This window comes from Gossypium hirsutum, chromosome A06 (assembly GCF_007990345.1).
Source record: "Gossypium hirsutum isolate 1008001.06 chromosome A06, Gossypium_hirsutum_v2.1, whole genome shotgun sequence".
Lineage (NCBI taxonomy): Eukaryota > Viridiplantae > Streptophyta > Magnoliopsida > Malvales > Malvaceae > Gossypium > Gossypium hirsutum.
The window spans coordinates 123415899-123432641 of NC_053429.1; the positions used below are offsets into that span (position 1 = coordinate 123415899).

Consider the following 16743-nt stretch of genomic DNA (forward strand, 5'->3'; position numbering starts at 1 on the left):
TCCCTTTTAAATTTTAATAAAAACCATAAAAATATTTTTAATAAATTCACAAATATCATATTCAACAATCGTTCAATTTTAAAGATTGAAGACTTTTTTTAAAACATTTTAATAATTTTTTTCATGTTATAAATATAAAATTTTGATATCTTTTTTCATGTGAATCAATTCTAAATTTGTTAAATAATGAATTAACTTTTATGAAATTTAATTCATTAAAAAATGAGACTAATCTTACAATAAAAGAGTTACAAAATAAGAATATACAATATGCTATGTTTTTGGATGGACGGTAATTGAGTACAATGAAATCTTTTACTTCACAATTATAGTAATTAAAGTTATTGTCGCATCTTGAGTTGCTAACTTGTCGTTACTAATCAATATGATTTTTTAAACATTGGTCACCTAAAAAACATCTCAACGAAATACTTTGATTCCTAATTATCTGGATACTAAAGGAAAAATTAAAAAGAAATAGAAAATTAACTAAAATCAAAATTTAAAGAAATCAAAGTAAAAGTTTTAGATAGATGATGCATTTAGTGACAAAAAAATTAAATACGGTAATTTAAGATAAAAAGTAAACTAAATACATCACAACGAACCCTCCATCTAGACCCACCATAGGACTAATACAATCACAATTTTCAAAAAGATAGAATAAACTTTATCTACCAACAACAAGCTTTCATACATGGTGACCAACAAAAAGCTTCCACCAAAAAACACAATCACAAAATCAATTGAGAACTAAGATAAAAAATTTAAAAAAAAAACCTACTGATAAATATTTTATTACTAAACTTTGTTTAATTTATTTATTTGATATTTGCAAATATTTTTTATATTTTAAAAAAAACTGACCACCTTAACCCTTTTTTATCTTCAAAAATATCAAACTAGGATCCACCTTGACCCCATACATACATACATACGTGCATACATACATGCATACATACATGCATACAATAATGGATTAGATGATTTGATACACAAAAATAACTAAAAGAAATATAATGATCTAAAAGAAATACAAATATGATAAGAACATATCAAATATATCAAACAATGATTGAAACCATATAGCATTAATTAAAACAAAAATAGCCATTGTTATTGGTACCTATGCAAATACTGCTCCATAAAAAATCAATGAGAAGTAGAATATTTTATATCAATATATAAAGCTAACTGCTGTAGAAAACATTTGTTATGGAAACCTCTATGGCATAGCAGAAGTCAGAATGTAGGAACTAAGAAGAGAGGTTGGTTTCGTTACACATGTTGTAGCTCACGCAGGTTCCGAGATGTGTTAAGACGATTCCCTCTTGAAGATATATCACTTCTCGGCCCCGTCGGGGTATTTAATCAAGTGACTAAGCTGTGCTTTTCTTGCTTCTAAAGTTTTCCTTCAGTAATGCAAATTTTTTCTTGCATTGGTTTAAAGTCTTCCCGGGAACAGCAGTGGCTACTCGTTCCCAACGCTGACTGGTTTCCTTTGGGAATGTCTTCAGAGCCTGAATCAGTGCTCTTTCTTGTACAGCAGACCATACATCTTGTTCTGAACTCGATGAAACACCATTGCCAGAAACCACATCGACAGGATTACTTGCAGCTTTACCAGAGTCTTCAGGGCTGCTTGTCTTCACAGTTGTGTTTTCAGTCCTTGAAGGCATAGAAACCCCTTCTACTTCCTCCCTAGTGGAAAGTGGAGATGCAATAGTAGCCGCTGGTTTCCTCTTCTCAAGAAAAGAGTCAAATGCTTTGGTAGCATCAGGCTTCTGGAGAAGTACTGTTTTGGTAGCTTTCAGAATCTCTTCCACAGACCGACCCGTACCAATGTACTCTGAAATAACCTCCCACCTACGAGATGTCCCTTTTGGATATTTCTGGGTTCCTTTTCTCAAAAGCTCAATCTCTTCCTTGGTCCAAGGTTTCTCCTTCTTCTCAGAGCTGCTGCTCGAAAGGATACTTCCATTTGAATCCACAGAACCATTCAGATGTGAGCCGTTCGCATCATCTACTATTTTCTCTTCTGTGTTGCTATTGTATCCACGGGCATCTTGGATTAGTTTAGCCCGCTCTAATGCTTCTTTGTTATCCATCTTATCACATAAACTTCTAAGCTGCTCAAAGCCAAGGGTCATACATAAACTTTCTACATCCTCCTCGGAAAGATCAAGTAAATGTTGTGATAAAACAGGTGCAGAAAGTGCTCGAAGTCGAGTTCGCTCTTTCCGGAGGAGCTTCTTCTCTTTCTCCTTATTTTTCTTATGCTGTAAAGCAGCTTCGGCAGCTCTTTTCTCCTCCTCCTCTTTCCGGCGTCTCTCCTCTTCAGCAGCCCTAGCAGCTTCTTCCTCCTGCAACTGCTTTGCACGAACCTTAGCTTCTTTTTTCCTCTGTTTCTCAGCTTTCTCCTCTTCCTTCCTCCTAAGTATTCTTGGGTCTCTTCTATATGCATTATCAACAAGTGCACGAATCCGAACATATTCCTCCTTCCTGGCCTTCTCGGATAGTTTTGCATTCTGCCTCTCCATCCACCTTTTATGGTCGCGAGACTCGGCTTGTTCGAGGTCATACTCATCCGCATGTGGGAATTCCCTCCAGCTTTTGAAACTATACCAAAAATTATAGAAATTGTCCACATCTTTTAGTGAAGTACTGTCATCTCCTAAAGATGGGATAGGCTGGGTCACCGACCATCGCCCATTCCTCATGAAAGCTGGAGCAAACACCTTGAAGAAGTCTTGTGGGGCACATTCGGTAGGAATTTCATCATCAAACTCATCAGTGGAGTCGTAGATTCTTCTCTTTATAGGATCGATCAAAATCTCATATGCTTCTTGGATGGACTTGAAGTGATTCTCAATTTCATCCTTCTTAGCTTGTTTTGCAGCCTCAGTCTCCTCTGCAAGAAGAAGATTCGCGAGTTTGTCAGGATGATGTCTCAAGGCAGCTTCACGGTAGCTTTTCCTTATCTGATCCTCAGTGGCAAGATATCTTAAATGGCTCAACCCGAGCAATGCATAGTGATCTTGCTGCTTGCCATCAGCACCAGATTTCTTTTTCCCTTTGTTGCTATACGAATCAGATGATGGCATATACGCTTGCTCCTTATCATTACCGACTTTCTGATCATCAACTTCAGTAGTATCATCTTCCTCACAGCCAAAGAGTTTAAGAGCAGCATTATGAAAGGCATGGCCAGCCGGTTCATATTTTAAAGCCTTAACAGGAAGGCAATTTGAAGAAACATAGAGTGGCTGTCTGTCCACAAGCTCCTGAGAATACGATAAAAGCTGAATGCTTGTGCGGACCGCCATAATGTTTATGGTGGATGCACAAAACCACAAAAGGACAATAAATGCCAATACCAATATCTGGGGAATAGCTTTTGCTAGTTTTACAATCTGCAAATAGTTGCAATCAGTACACCTTGTGTTAATATGGTCACAACAGATATATAATGCTAAAATGATGCAACCAAAAGATGTTTTCATGGCATTGGCTGGTGAGCAGGCACTATACAGTTGGCTAAGCCCTACAGTACCAGAATGCTTGATTGGAACTAGCAAATGTACGATTAAAGTAAAAAACTAGAAAGAAAAGTAAATTATCTCTTCATCCACAACCCCTAAGCTCAATCCTTTCTAAAATAAAAGTCAATTTAGGGGTGAGCAATCAGTCGGTTTGGTGCAGAAAAAAAGAAAGCGGACTAAACCGACTTCCTCTTTTTATGAAACCGAAACCAACTGATTTTGGGGGAGAACCAACAAAACCGACCCGAATTAGGGTCGGTCAGTTCGGTCGGCCACTAACCAAACCGAGATTAGTTTCCTTTTTTTTCCAAACATGATAAAATGATGATAAAACAGTTCCAACCATAACATAATACAAAATAGCAGAGACAACAAGAAATACAAACACAAATTATATAATTGAGTACAATGCAACCACCAAACTCATTACCCATAAATTGAAAGATATTATATAGTTGAAACACAAAAATACATAATAAATATTTAAACCCTAGAAATTACCTTAGAACAGTGATTCAGAGAACAGAGATTTCAAAGACTGAGAGAGGCAGAGGTCAACAGCCGACCGATGGATAGAGATGAGGAGCAGAGATCAATGGCCGACCTACAATGATGACGATGCAGAGGTGAGGAGGACAGGAGAGGCCGACGGTAGGGGGGAGCTGGGGGGAATGGCCGACAGAGAGGCTAACAGCTGGGCGACAGGGGTTGGGATGGGCAACCGACAATGGGATAACGCCTGCAGCAGGGAGGGGAAGCTTTTTTTTTTTTTCCTTTTTTTTAGTTTTTAGTTTTAGAATTAGTAACTTTTATTTAGGAATTAGAATTATTATTATTATTTTTTCATTCCTAATTCCCAACTTTTTTATTTTGGGTTTAGGCCGCTGGCCGGTTGAGGCTAGGGGGTATTCGGCCTTGAGATTTAATTTGGGTTTGGAGTGTAAATCGGTTATGAGATATTGGGTTTGAGTTTAGTATATATTATATTTAATAAGTATGTTAAGTCTGTTAATTCGGTTTCTATGGTTCTGAAATTCAAAATCGGAACTGACCCAAGATCACTGCCCAAACCGATGTAAGAAACCGACATAAAACCAAAACCGCCCAAATCGTACCAGAAAACCGAACCGGGTCAGTTGGGTTGGTTTGGGGGGTTTGACCCAAATTCTGCACACTGCTAAAAGTCATTACTTGAAACTAGACTCATTTTTCTTGCAGAAGTGCACACATCATCAAAAGTAGAAAAACAAGACACTTAAAACAAGGCACATCTTTTATGAACAAAGATAAAGCTAGGTATCAAAGGTTTGCAACTAAGTAAAGTCTAGACCTAATGTATATAATAGGAGTCTTTTCTCTATTGACTTAGCGAGCCGTGTTAAACAAATTCTAATAAAAATCTCAAAACTCAATTACTAAAGAAGACAATAATGAACAGCTAATAAGCTCATAAGGAACAGAAATGGAGTGAAACAGATGGTCACTACCTTTCCCTTCGAAAACACATTTTCCCATCCTCGTAAACAAGAGGGGGAATAATGTTTTAATCAAAATTACGAATAAAGAGACAGCTAGGCATCAAAGGTTTGCAATTAAGTAAAAGTCTTGACCTAATGGATTACAAAAAGGAAATTTTTTTCATTGATTATATTCATCAAACAAAATGTTCGATTCACTTAGCAACAAGCGCAAAACAAATTCAAACAGAATCTTAAAACTAAATTATTAAAGAAACCATGTTTAAACAGTGAATAAGCTTGTATAGGGGAAAAAATGTAACAAAATGGACCATCACTCCCTTTCCCTTCAAAAGCCTATTTTTATTCCATTCTTCCAAACAAGAGAAAGAAAAAGATTTTAATCAAAACTATTAAGAAAGATACAGCTAGACATCAAAGGTTTTTTTTCTTCTTTTTTTTAAGGAAAATTATTGATTGCCTAAATTCATCTAACAATTCGTTCCATTAGCTTAGCAACTCGTATGAAACGAATTCTAACATAAACTTAAAACCCATTTACTTTAGAAGCCAAGTTTAGATGGTGAATAAGCTCGTTTTCCTTCAAAAACCCTTTTTTTCCATCCTTCCAGACAAGAGAGAGAAGGAAAATTATTTAACCAATTATGATAAAACGTTTCACACCCAATCACAAATGAAACAATATTAAACCCTATATTCTCGTTCATTAAGAAAACATATAGTAACGTCTTTTATCTTCCCCTTTCATTTTTTTTTCTCATACACAAACCGTTTCTTCCCATATTCCCTACAATCTAACCTTCGAATTCAACAATTTGTTCCATTACATACTTTTCTTTCTTCATTCAAGTTTGAACACACAAAAAAAGGGGAAAAAAACTAAAAATACAAAACAAAAATCAAGAAAACTAGGGTTACCTTGGATTAACGCGGCGAGGAGGCAATGGATGTTATTAGTGACGCAGTTTCTTTCGATCTGAAACTTGGGAATTGCATGTGTATATATATGATATAGGGAAAAGGCTAAATGATTCGACTCTTGGCCGAGATGGGAAGATAAGCAGAGTATGCAGTTGGGACACTTGGGCTAGCCCAAATCTTAAGCCTAATTACTGAAAACAAGGATCATGGGTCGGGTCAGATTCGGTCCAAACAAATGCAAAATTTTAGGTCTAGACTAGCTCGAAAAATGAGTTTAAAATTTCGTCCAAACTCAACTCAGATAAAAAATATTAAACCCAAGCTCAACTCAGTCTGCTCATATTAATTTTTCTATATAAAAATAAAATTAAAAAATATAATACATCAAATACAATAAAATAGTAGCAAATTAGTAAGCAATGTCTCTAAAATAGTAGCAAAATTAATAATAAAACAAAAATTATACGATATCCAAATAATAACAACAAAATAATAGCAATATAATAGTAGAACAACTACAAAATAATAACAAAGAGCAGCAAAACAACAACAAACAACAGTAGGGAAAAATTTTTAAGCAAATTCACATTTGGTCGGGCTCAGGCTAAAAAAATATTACCCTAGGCCCGGTTTGTTTAAAAAGTAGGGCCTTATTTTTTTATCTAAGCCCATTTTTTGGGCCTATATTTTTACTTAAACCTTCCCTACTTTTTGGGTTAACATTCGGGTTTGGACAGGTTACCCGTCCCATGATTAAGTCTTGTTGAAATATACTTTTTATTTAAAGAAAATTGGTAAAAACATCTTTTTGGTCCCTCTTGATTTTGATATTGATAAAATTGGTTATTCTCAAAAAATTTTGGAGAAATTTAATCCCTAGAAATTTCGAAAGCGAACAAATAAGGGGAATTAAATACAATATTAATGTTTTCCATCAATTGTACATAGAGGTGTGCATGGGCCGGGTCACCCGGCCCGGCCCGAAGGTCCGCTCGAAATTTGAAAGGGTTTGGACAAAAATATAGGCTCAAAAAATAGGCTTGGGCAAAAAAATTAGGCCAATTTAAAAAACGAGCCGGACCTCGGGTAAGGTATTTTTGGCCCAAGCCCAGCCCGGCCCGGCCCGGCCCGAATTCACTACATGACAAAAAATCTATTTTTTTTAATATTGTTTCCTTATTGTTTTCTCCCTATTTTGCTACTATTTTACTATTATGTTGCTACTATTTTGTTATTATTGTTTGGATATTGTATAAAATTTATTTTATTGTTAATTTATTTTATTGTTTTAAACACATTTGTTAATTTTGTTATTATTTTAAAAGCATTTGCTTGTTAAGTTGCATCTATTTTAGTGTTATTTAAATATACATATTTTTTAAAATTTATTTTCAATATGTTGAGAAATATTTATTTTAATGTTTGTAGTATTTTTTATAGTTTATATATATTTTAAAATTATATAAAAATAATATAAAAATTAATATGGGCGGGCCGGGTCGGGCCCAAGTTTTAACTTTTTTATTTGGGTCGGGCTTAGGAAAAATTTTAGGCCCATTTTTTGGGCCGGACTGGGCCCGGGCCTAGCAAAATGGCCTTAATTTTTAGTTGGGCCCGGCTCAAACCTGGCCCATGCACACCTCTAATTGTACATTATTTTGGCTGGTATAATAACAATTTTAAACTTTGATGTTTATATATTTTACATGAATGTTGACAGAATGTGTAAATATTGTGGGCTGAATTGTTAAATCATTATGAAATTGACGGAATGTATAAACTTAAAAGCTAAATTTGATAAATCATGATCGAATTGCCGAGGGCAAAATTTATTATTACACCAATCAAAATTATGTACAGTTATCCTTATTTGCTCGCTTTCAAAATTAACAATGATTAAATTGCTTCAATTTTTTTGAGAGACCAATTTACATAATATTTAAATTAAAAGGGGCTAAAGAAATCTTTTTTACCAATAAATTTCTATATAATATTTTTAGATAAGTTTTTTAATTTATTAAAACTACTTACAATTAAAATTTTATTCGATTCGAAACAAATAATTTTAACCACACAAGGGAAGAACATTAACCATAAAAGAAGATTAAATTATATTTTCACGTTAATAATTATACATTTGGAAGGTAATTTAATGATAAAATTACCCGTTTGATCTTTCAATTATGATTTATAAAGGATTTTAAGGTTAACTTTAAGTGACTTTCACATAAAATCACGGAAGATTTCGTGAAAGTTTGAAATAGGGAAGTGACAAATTACACTATCGTGTCACTAGACACCCTTAATTTTTCCATTTTTTTGGGCTTCGAAGTTATGTGTTGCAACATAATGGTATGTCTGTCGTGACACGACCTTAAATTTTAAATTCTTTTCGCTTCACAGTTCTATGTTGAGACACAAATGAATCCGTTTCACAACATGCATTGAAAGGTTAATAATTCGTATTCTCGAGTCGTATCGGACTCATTAGGTTAGGCTTAATCGCCTTAAACTACTTTTAAAACTACTCTCGCCCCTCCTAAAACCTTATTCCTACTTTACTAAGGTAAAAACAATAAAAATTATAGATAAAAATCCCAAACACAAATAATTTACAATATTTACAAAAATTAATAATAAAATTCGATGATTAAATTTTAGGTGTAGTGGTCGGATTCGTCCGATATCCAACTCCAGTCCTCATTTAGTTCCTATGCCTCAATTTCGATGTCCATCACTGCTCTGCACTCTAATTCTTGTTTCTCTATTGTTGTTTCAAGAGTGCCTTCGAAATAATATTTTACTCTTTGGTCATTGACTAATAAAATTCTCCTGTCTTTGGCTGTTAATCCTACCCCACCATAAGGGAATACTTGAGTACCTGTGTATGGTCTTGTCCATCTAGAACGTAATTTTCTTGGGAATAGTTTTAATCTAGAGTTAAAAAGCAATACCTTAAAAGTTCTCTCTCGAGTAGAAAGGAATGGCTTAGTGACAACTAAATAAAATTTATAGGGGATAAATTTTAAAATTATATATAAATATCTATTCAATGAGTTATTTGATACGTAAATTTTAATTTTATGCAATTATATATACGGCCCTTTGTAAAATAGGAATCTAAATGAATTTATGTATCAATTTCTATATTGAACTATTAGAATTTACGCATCAAATTCATTTTGCGAGCTGGAAGGGCCCCAACCCTTCTTAGAACGAGAAATTAAAATGAGAAATCTCATTTTTAGTCTTTTAAATTTTGTGAACTTTTAAGTTATTACATAGTAAAATTTTACTTTGGCCCCTCTAAAAAGATATCATATTTACTTGTTTTATTCAAGAAATAAAATCATTATCGATTTTTATGGATACAACCCTACTTGCTGCTATCTACTAAAATTACATTTTCAAGTAGGTTTTATTTTTTTAGGTCTTGACAACCTAACATTAAAACAATAAATTCTAATAATAAACATATAAAGACTAAATTGAAGGTTATTAAAATAGTGTGTAGAGATGAATTTGAATAAAATTTATAGTTCAATGGACTTAAGACGAAAATAAACCACAGAAATTCATTACACAAAACTGTGTGAAAAGCGTTTATGAAATGTAAAAAAAAAAACAGTTTAAAATAATTTTTAAAAATTGTTTTAAACAAACAGTTTAATTAAATTTAAAGGAATTATTATAAATAAATTTTAATACAAACAATACACATGAGGCTATAAGTAGGTCATATACATGCGTTTTTTCTTTTATCTTCGTTAATTCCTCATTTTTTAAATTTAAATATTTTCATTAATATTAAATTTTTTAAATATTATAACTTTCATGGCTATTTAAATGTTATAAGTAGGTCATATGAAATGGACTTGTTGATTAACAACCCCAACCAAAATAGATCGACGGCTGCCAAAGGGCAAGCCGACCGGGCGCAATGAAAATTATATGTTGGAATGTCCGTGGTTTGGCGAACCCACGGGTAGTGAGAAGGCTTCGGTTTTTGTTGAAGCAATGTAACCCCCACATGGTCTTCTTCATGGAGACTAAGGTTAATGAGAAACACCTGGAGAAAATTTGGAGGAGGTGTGGCTTCTTGAATGGGATTGATGTAGGAGCAGAGGGGTCGCGAGGAGGGATATGTCTAGCATAGAAATAAGCAATCCAGGTTCGTTTAAAGAATTTCTCAATGAATCACATTGATGTGTTAATCAAGGAAGAGAATGCTGGTGTAGAATGGAGATTTACAGGGTTTTATGGATCACATTATATACAAAACAAAAATTTCACATGGAGCTTATTACGAAATTTGGGCCAGGAGTAGGATTATCCATGGCTAGTGAGTGAGGATTTTAATGAAATATTGTATTCTTTTGAGAAAAAATGCGGCCAGCCGAGGGAAGAGTGACGAATGATAGCATTTCGCGAGGCTTTAGAAAAATGCCAATTAGTAGATGTGGGTTACACAGGAGTATGGTATACATACATCAATGTGAAATGAGAGAGGGGAGTGGCAAATGAGAAATGGAGGAAACTTTTTCCAGGAGGGAACATACATCACTTAATATCCTCACTTTCAGATCATTGCCCTCTTCTTATCAGCACAACTAATGGAACCAATTTCAATAGGACCTCAAGATTTAAATTTGAGGCATAGTGGACCATGGAGGAATCGATTGAAGAGGAAATTAATAAGTCATGGGAGTCACCAAGCGGATCAATTATTGGAAAAATAGAAAGACTACAAATCAGCTTGACAAAATGGGCAACTTCAATAAAAAAGAGGCGAGAAGGGTTAAAGCAAAATCTTACAAGGGAGCTAGAGAGTCTAATGGAGTAGGAAAGTAATAACGATACGTTGGCACAAATAATCGATACGAGAATCGAACTTAATATGGAGATTGATAAAGATGAAATGTACTGGGAACAGAGAGCAAGGGCTATTTGGCTCCATCTAGGGGACAAGAACACGACATTTTTCCACAAATAAGCCTCAATCCGTAAACGAATCAACACAATACACAGGCTGGAGATAGATGAAGGTATCGAAAATTTTGAGGAGTCAGAAATAAATGAGACAGCTACAAAGTACTTCCAGAATCTATACTCCTCAAATGGAATCAGGAATCTATCCCACCTGTTAACAGGCATTGATAATTGCATTTCTTCCGATGACAACGCAGCTCTACTGGCTAAATATACGGTGGAAGAGGTTTTCTCCACACTAAAACGAATGGGACCTTCTAAAGCACCAGGATATGATGGCTTACCGGCACTATTTTTCCAAAAATTCTAGCACATTGTGGGGAGAGACGTGGAGAATTTCTGCTTGGGCGTATTGAATGAAGGTAGGGGCTTTGAATCTTTAAACTTAACCGAGATAGTACTTATCAAAACTTCCAATGCCACAAGTCTTGTTAATTTCAGACCCATTAGCCTATGCACAGTTTTATACAAAATTGTAACTAAAACAGTTGCTAATCGTCTTCGAGTATTTATGGAAAAATGTATTGACAATGCTCAAAGTGTGTTTATTTCGGGAAGGCTAATATCTGATAATGTGCTGATAGCCTATGAAATTCTGCATACTTTACATCGAAAGCGAACAGGGAAAAAGGGATTTATGACAGTGAAACTAGAAACGAGTAAAGCCTATGATAGAATGGAGTGGGATTTTTTAAAAGCAGTAATGTTTCGTATGGGATTTGAAGAGGAATGAGTGTCACTAATCATGAGATGTATTTCAACAGTCTCCTATACAGTCTCCATTAATGGAAGTAGAGGCAGGGTCTTCAAACCTACTAGAGGACTCAGACAAAGTGATCCACTTAGTCCCTTTCTTTTTCTAATCTGTAGTGAGGGGCTTTCATCCCTAACCAGGCTGGTAATAAGAGAGGGCGAGCTAAAATGAGTTAAGGCTAGCAGAAGAGGTCCGACGATTTCACACTTATTATTTACAGATGATTGTATTTTGTTTGACAAAGCTACAAAGAAAGGAACAGAGACCTTAAAAAAGATTTTAAAGGAGTATGAGAATTGTTCCGGCCAATGTGTGAACTTTAATAAATCCACGATTTTCTTCAGCTCTAATATAGTAGCAGGAATCAAAGAAAACATCTCCAATGAAATGGGAGTGAGACAATAAACAAATATGGAAAAATATTTAGGCCTTTCTAATGTGGTAGGAAAACGAAAGAAGGAAACTTTTCAAAACCTGAAAGACAGAATTAAACAGAGAATTGAAAACTAGACAGCACGACTGCTATCTCAATGGGGGAAAGAGGTTTTCATAAAATCAGTACTTCAAACAATTCCAACTTATGCGATGATATGCTTTCTCCTACCAAAATCACTATGTGGAGAGTTTGAAAATACTTTTGCTCGATTCTGGTGGCAAAAAGGCAAAGGAAGAAAAGGAATTCACTGGTGCCAATGGAAGGTCATGTGCAGTTCAAAAGAGGAGGGTGGTATAGGTTTTAGAAATATGGCCCAATTTAACATTTATTTATTAGCGAAGCAAGGATAGAGGATTATTAATAATCAGAATGCTCTTGTTACGCAAGTATTTAAAGCTAAATATTTTCCAAATAATCATTTTTTATAATCTTGTTTAAGTAATTCTGGTTCTTATGTGTGGAAAAGTATTTGGGCAGCGAAAGCTACGTTGGCAAAGGGACTATGCTGGAGGGTTGGTACGGGTATGAATATATTGATCAATGATGAAGCGTGGATTCCAAATACAGTTAATTTCAGATTATCTACTACGATTAATTATATGCGTAATGTTAAAGTTAATGAGCTAATTGACAGTAATAGATTGTGGAAAAAATGAGTTGATAAAGGATACCTTCGCAGAAGAAGACGTTGAAAGAATTTTCCGGATCCCTTTGGTACGAACACCTCATGATGACTTCCTTATCTAGGGGAGTGAATCATCGGGTGAATTCTCGGTTCGAAGTGCCTATAAACTATTACAGAGTTCTAATGAAAACCCTAGAGCTTATGCTTTACAAACCATCTACAGGAATTTTTACAAAAAGCTTTGGACTTTGCATTTACCAACAAAAATAAAGATTACAATCTGGAGATTCTCAAGGAATTATCTACCTACGAAAGTAAATATGCAGTACAGAGAGCTAGTAACTGATACAATTTGTCCCAGGTGTGGTGAAAGAGTTAAAACAATGAACCACTTATTTCGAGAATGCCCTGTTACAGTGGAAGCATGGACAGCATTGTCATTACAGTATATTGTAAGGATACAAAACATGGACTTTGTATAGTGGCTTATCTGGGTGTTTAATCAGCTAACCCCTTGTCAATGCTGCCTCTTCTGCTGTGCATTCTGGGCCATATGGGGAGACTGAAATAAATGAATACATGAGAAAACAGTTAGTACTGGGAAGGACATTACAAAGTTCATCAATAGTTACATACATGAACTTAACGGTATCGAAGAAAGAGAGTTAGAAAAAACAACAGAACCCAGTAGATGGAGACACCCAACTGGCGAGTTCATAAAGATTAAGGGTGTGTTTGATTGTAGTAAAACATTTTCCGGAAAAGGTTTTCAGCCTTTTCCCGTGTTTGTTTGGCTGAAAATATTTTCCCCATGTAAAATCAATTACAAACACGGGAAAAAGAAGTGTTAAATTTTGGAAAATGACTTACCGTTTCTAATTCGGTAAGACATTTTCAGGAAAATTTTAGACACCGATCTTCCCTTTCCCTTCCCCTTCCCCTTCCCCTTCGCTTGACACCTGATCTTCTGCTTGCCATCAGCCAACACCGATTCTTAACACCAGACACCGGCTTTCATCAACCTTTTTTCTATGTTTTGATTTCGGAGCAATAATTGAGGGAATCCGAAAATTGAGAAAACTGATGGAATTGGGAAAGAAAATGGAAGCACAGAAGAAAAGCAAAGTTTCAAAGATGGATCAATTTGTGGGTATACTTCGCTTCACCACCTCTTGAGCGCAAATCTCAAGCCTCAACTCTACCAGGTCTTTTCTTATTCTTTTTTCCCGCTTTTCGGGTTGTAATTTATCTGTCTTCACTTTGTTGATTAAACATTTTATTTATGTTTTCAAGTGTAGCATAATGCTAATATTATGCACAATCGGAGCCCACCAATTGTTTACATTTTTTGATCAAACCATTGAAAAAAGGAAAGAAAAAATCTTCCATCTACAACGCTGAAGCAAACTCTCAAGTCTCAACCTTGAAATTTGCTGGTTCTTAAACCCTCAAGATATAACCGGTATTCCTCTTTCAGTTCTGTCTCGTTTAAGCAATTGCGTTTGGTTGCTGAGAAAATGCTGGAATATATAAGTTTAACCTTTTCTTTTAAGATTTTCTTGAAGCAATAAAATTGTTTAGTGGATGGCAACTAATGCTACCACAATTAATCAAAATTTCTTTCTTTTTTTCCTTTTGGTTTTGCATTATATCAGGATGCTTTGTTGTAGATATGCTCTGCCACTCGTTACTAAAAGATTGGAATCAGTTAAAATTAACCAGAGGCCTAGGAATACCGTGGTAGGCTTTCAATTGAAATTTTCGCATGTATAGATATATTGTCTCCTCCTAAACCCTAAAGAGAGAAGGGAATGCTGTATGAAGTTTGAAATTTTAATGGTGTTATTGGTGAATTAGTAAATCTGAAATAATTTTCAGGTATGCGCTGCTAAAGGTCCAAGACCTCGGTATCCTCGGGTATAGGAATCAAGGAATAGAATTGGGACTGTCTCAAAATCAGCAAAGCTTGTTACTTGTGTAAGTTCTTGTTTGCTTTACTATCTTAACTTTTATAAGTTAAATATTAGCAAAACAAATATCGTTAATGGTTGCTGATTCTGGAATGAGTGACTTAAGCTGAGTGAGCTCGTTGCGAAGTAATTATAGACACGGATTTGATTCTTTTTATAGCAATCTTGGGATAATAGTCATCTATTATCGGCCATCCTTATGTAGGTTAAGCAACTGTCAAATGTCAAGGAGGAAGTTTACGGGGCTCTCGACTCATTTATTACATGGGAACTAGAGTTCCCTCTAATTACAGTTAAGAAAGCATTGAAGATCCTACAGAACGAACAATAATGGAAGAGAATAATTCAGGTAATCATTTCTCTTCAGTTTTATCCTTTCTTTTGGCTTTCTACACTAAAAAGAGTTAAGTCTAGGAAAGTGCACTTGGTTTGCAGGTGATAAAGTGGATGTTAAGCAAATGTCAAAGAAGAACAATGGGAACGTATTTCACCTTATTGAATGCCTTAGCGGAGGATGAGAGACTTGAAGAGGCTGAAGAGCTGTGGGTCAAACTATTTTCTGATAATTTAGAAAGCACCCCACGTATTTTCTTTGATAAAATGATTTCTATTTATTACCACAAGGACATGCATGAGAAGATGTTTGAGTTATGTTTTTTTTTTGCCATTTATTCAAGACTCTTATGCAGTACCATAATTTGAATGGATAGTTGAGCATTTCTTCTATCTTTCTTTGATTTCTGTGACTAACCATAAACTGCATCTGATTACTCCCAACTCTGATTTTATATTCCCTTAAAAATCAGTGTAGCACAGTTGAGATGGTTAGTGAATATGGTACATAGCGGTGTCTTTCTTTTCCTCGTGCTTTTAATCTTTCTATCTGCCTAAAACAATAATCAGTTTTCGGGATAATTGATGCACAATAATCAGTTGAAATTAGGACCAATAATTGATGCTGCTGGTGCTTCAGGAGTCAACATACTATGCTGCAGGTATGGTCAATTTTATTGATCGATGCATAATATTCTGAAAATGCAAATTAATGAGTCTATGATGCAAGTTCAGGAAGCATAGATGATGCCATTTGCCTTCTGTACATGAGAAAAGAGGTGGTGTGAATTTGCAGAACCTGTTAACGGGGAGTCTACACAATTTCTTCAGGAATTTGCACTCAAGTATAACATGGTCATTATAAGCTCAATTCTTGAGAGGGATATAAATCATGGAGGGACTCTCTGGAATACTGCTGTTATAATTGGAAATCATGGCAACATAATAGACTCTCTGGAATACTGCTCTTTTCAATTTAAATTGGGGACTTCAATGGAGCCTATTGCCTTTCTTGATTGCAATTCCTGATATTTCTAGCATATTGCTAGTTCATTTGCTTCATAGATATCAGATGGTTGTCTGCCTCTTTACCTGGTTGTATTAAATCAATAGATGTCAGTTGAAAATTTTGATTGTATGTATCATTCATTTTGATTTTACTATTAGTTCTATGAAATTCTTTTTTGGGCCATGAGTGATTTTTTCTTAACAGTTGCGTGAGCACGTTTCGCCATATGTCTAGGTAAAAAGCTGGGTTCTTCGCTTGTATTTTTTCCTCTCTATTGGATGGCAGCCTATAATATTGGGGCAATGCTTGATCTAGTAGTAGCTTTCAAAGAACATAGCTGATTGCATGCATATGGTTATGTATTTGTTGAATGCATACATATATACATATTTATGTCTGTAAATATGTGCATTGGGATAAATTTTATAGGAGTTAGCTTTGTGTTATAATGTAGATTGGTTGGCTAAAGAATTGGTTATACTTGAGAGTGGCTAAAATTTGATAATGATGCTATTTGTGTTGTTTGTAAGACAACAAAAAAATTGCTTTTATGCTGAGCATAATTTCATCAGGAGATTACTACAATTGATTCACTACTAATTAGTAAATTTCGGAAGTAGTTTGCAATGCTTTTATATTTTAATAATTGAGTATTATTATATATTTAATTTGATTTATTTATTTAT

General features: G+C 34.7%; 1 protein-coding gene and 1 pseudogene across 5 annotated transcripts; one reads left to right on the top strand and one right to left on the bottom strand.

Annotated features, from left to right (window-relative positions):
• Positions 1 to 1062: 1062 nt before the first annotated feature.
• On the bottom strand, positions 1063 to 6095 carry LOC107955351 (dnaJ homolog subfamily C member 2). Of its 5 annotated transcripts, none has more exons than XM_016891106.2 (3): positions 5939 to 6071; positions 4044 to 4146; positions 1063 to 3413 (listed from the first exon to the last, which is right to left on the bottom strand). In XM_016891106.2, the coding sequence occupies exon 3, from the start codon at positions 3324 to 3326 to the stop codon at positions 1380 to 1382; it is 1947 nt and encodes a 648-aa protein (XP_016746595.2). In that variant the 5' UTR covers positions 3327 to 3413; positions 4044 to 4146; positions 5939 to 6071; the 3' UTR covers positions 1063 to 1379. The 5 variants fall into 5 exon arrangements, with proteins under 5 accessions (XP_016746595.2, XP_016746594.2, XP_016746593.2 ...); XM_016891105.2 differs by having other exon boundaries at positions 4044 to 4709; positions 5939 to 6044; XM_016891104.2 differs by having other exon boundaries at positions 4044 to 4716; positions 5939 to 5992.
• A 6737-nt stretch (positions 6096 to 12832) lies between these two features.
• On the top strand, positions 12833 to 16240 carry LOC107956335 (pentatricopeptide repeat-containing protein At4g21190-like; annotated as a pseudogene).
• The last annotated feature ends 503 nt before the right edge of the window (positions 16241 to 16743 follow it).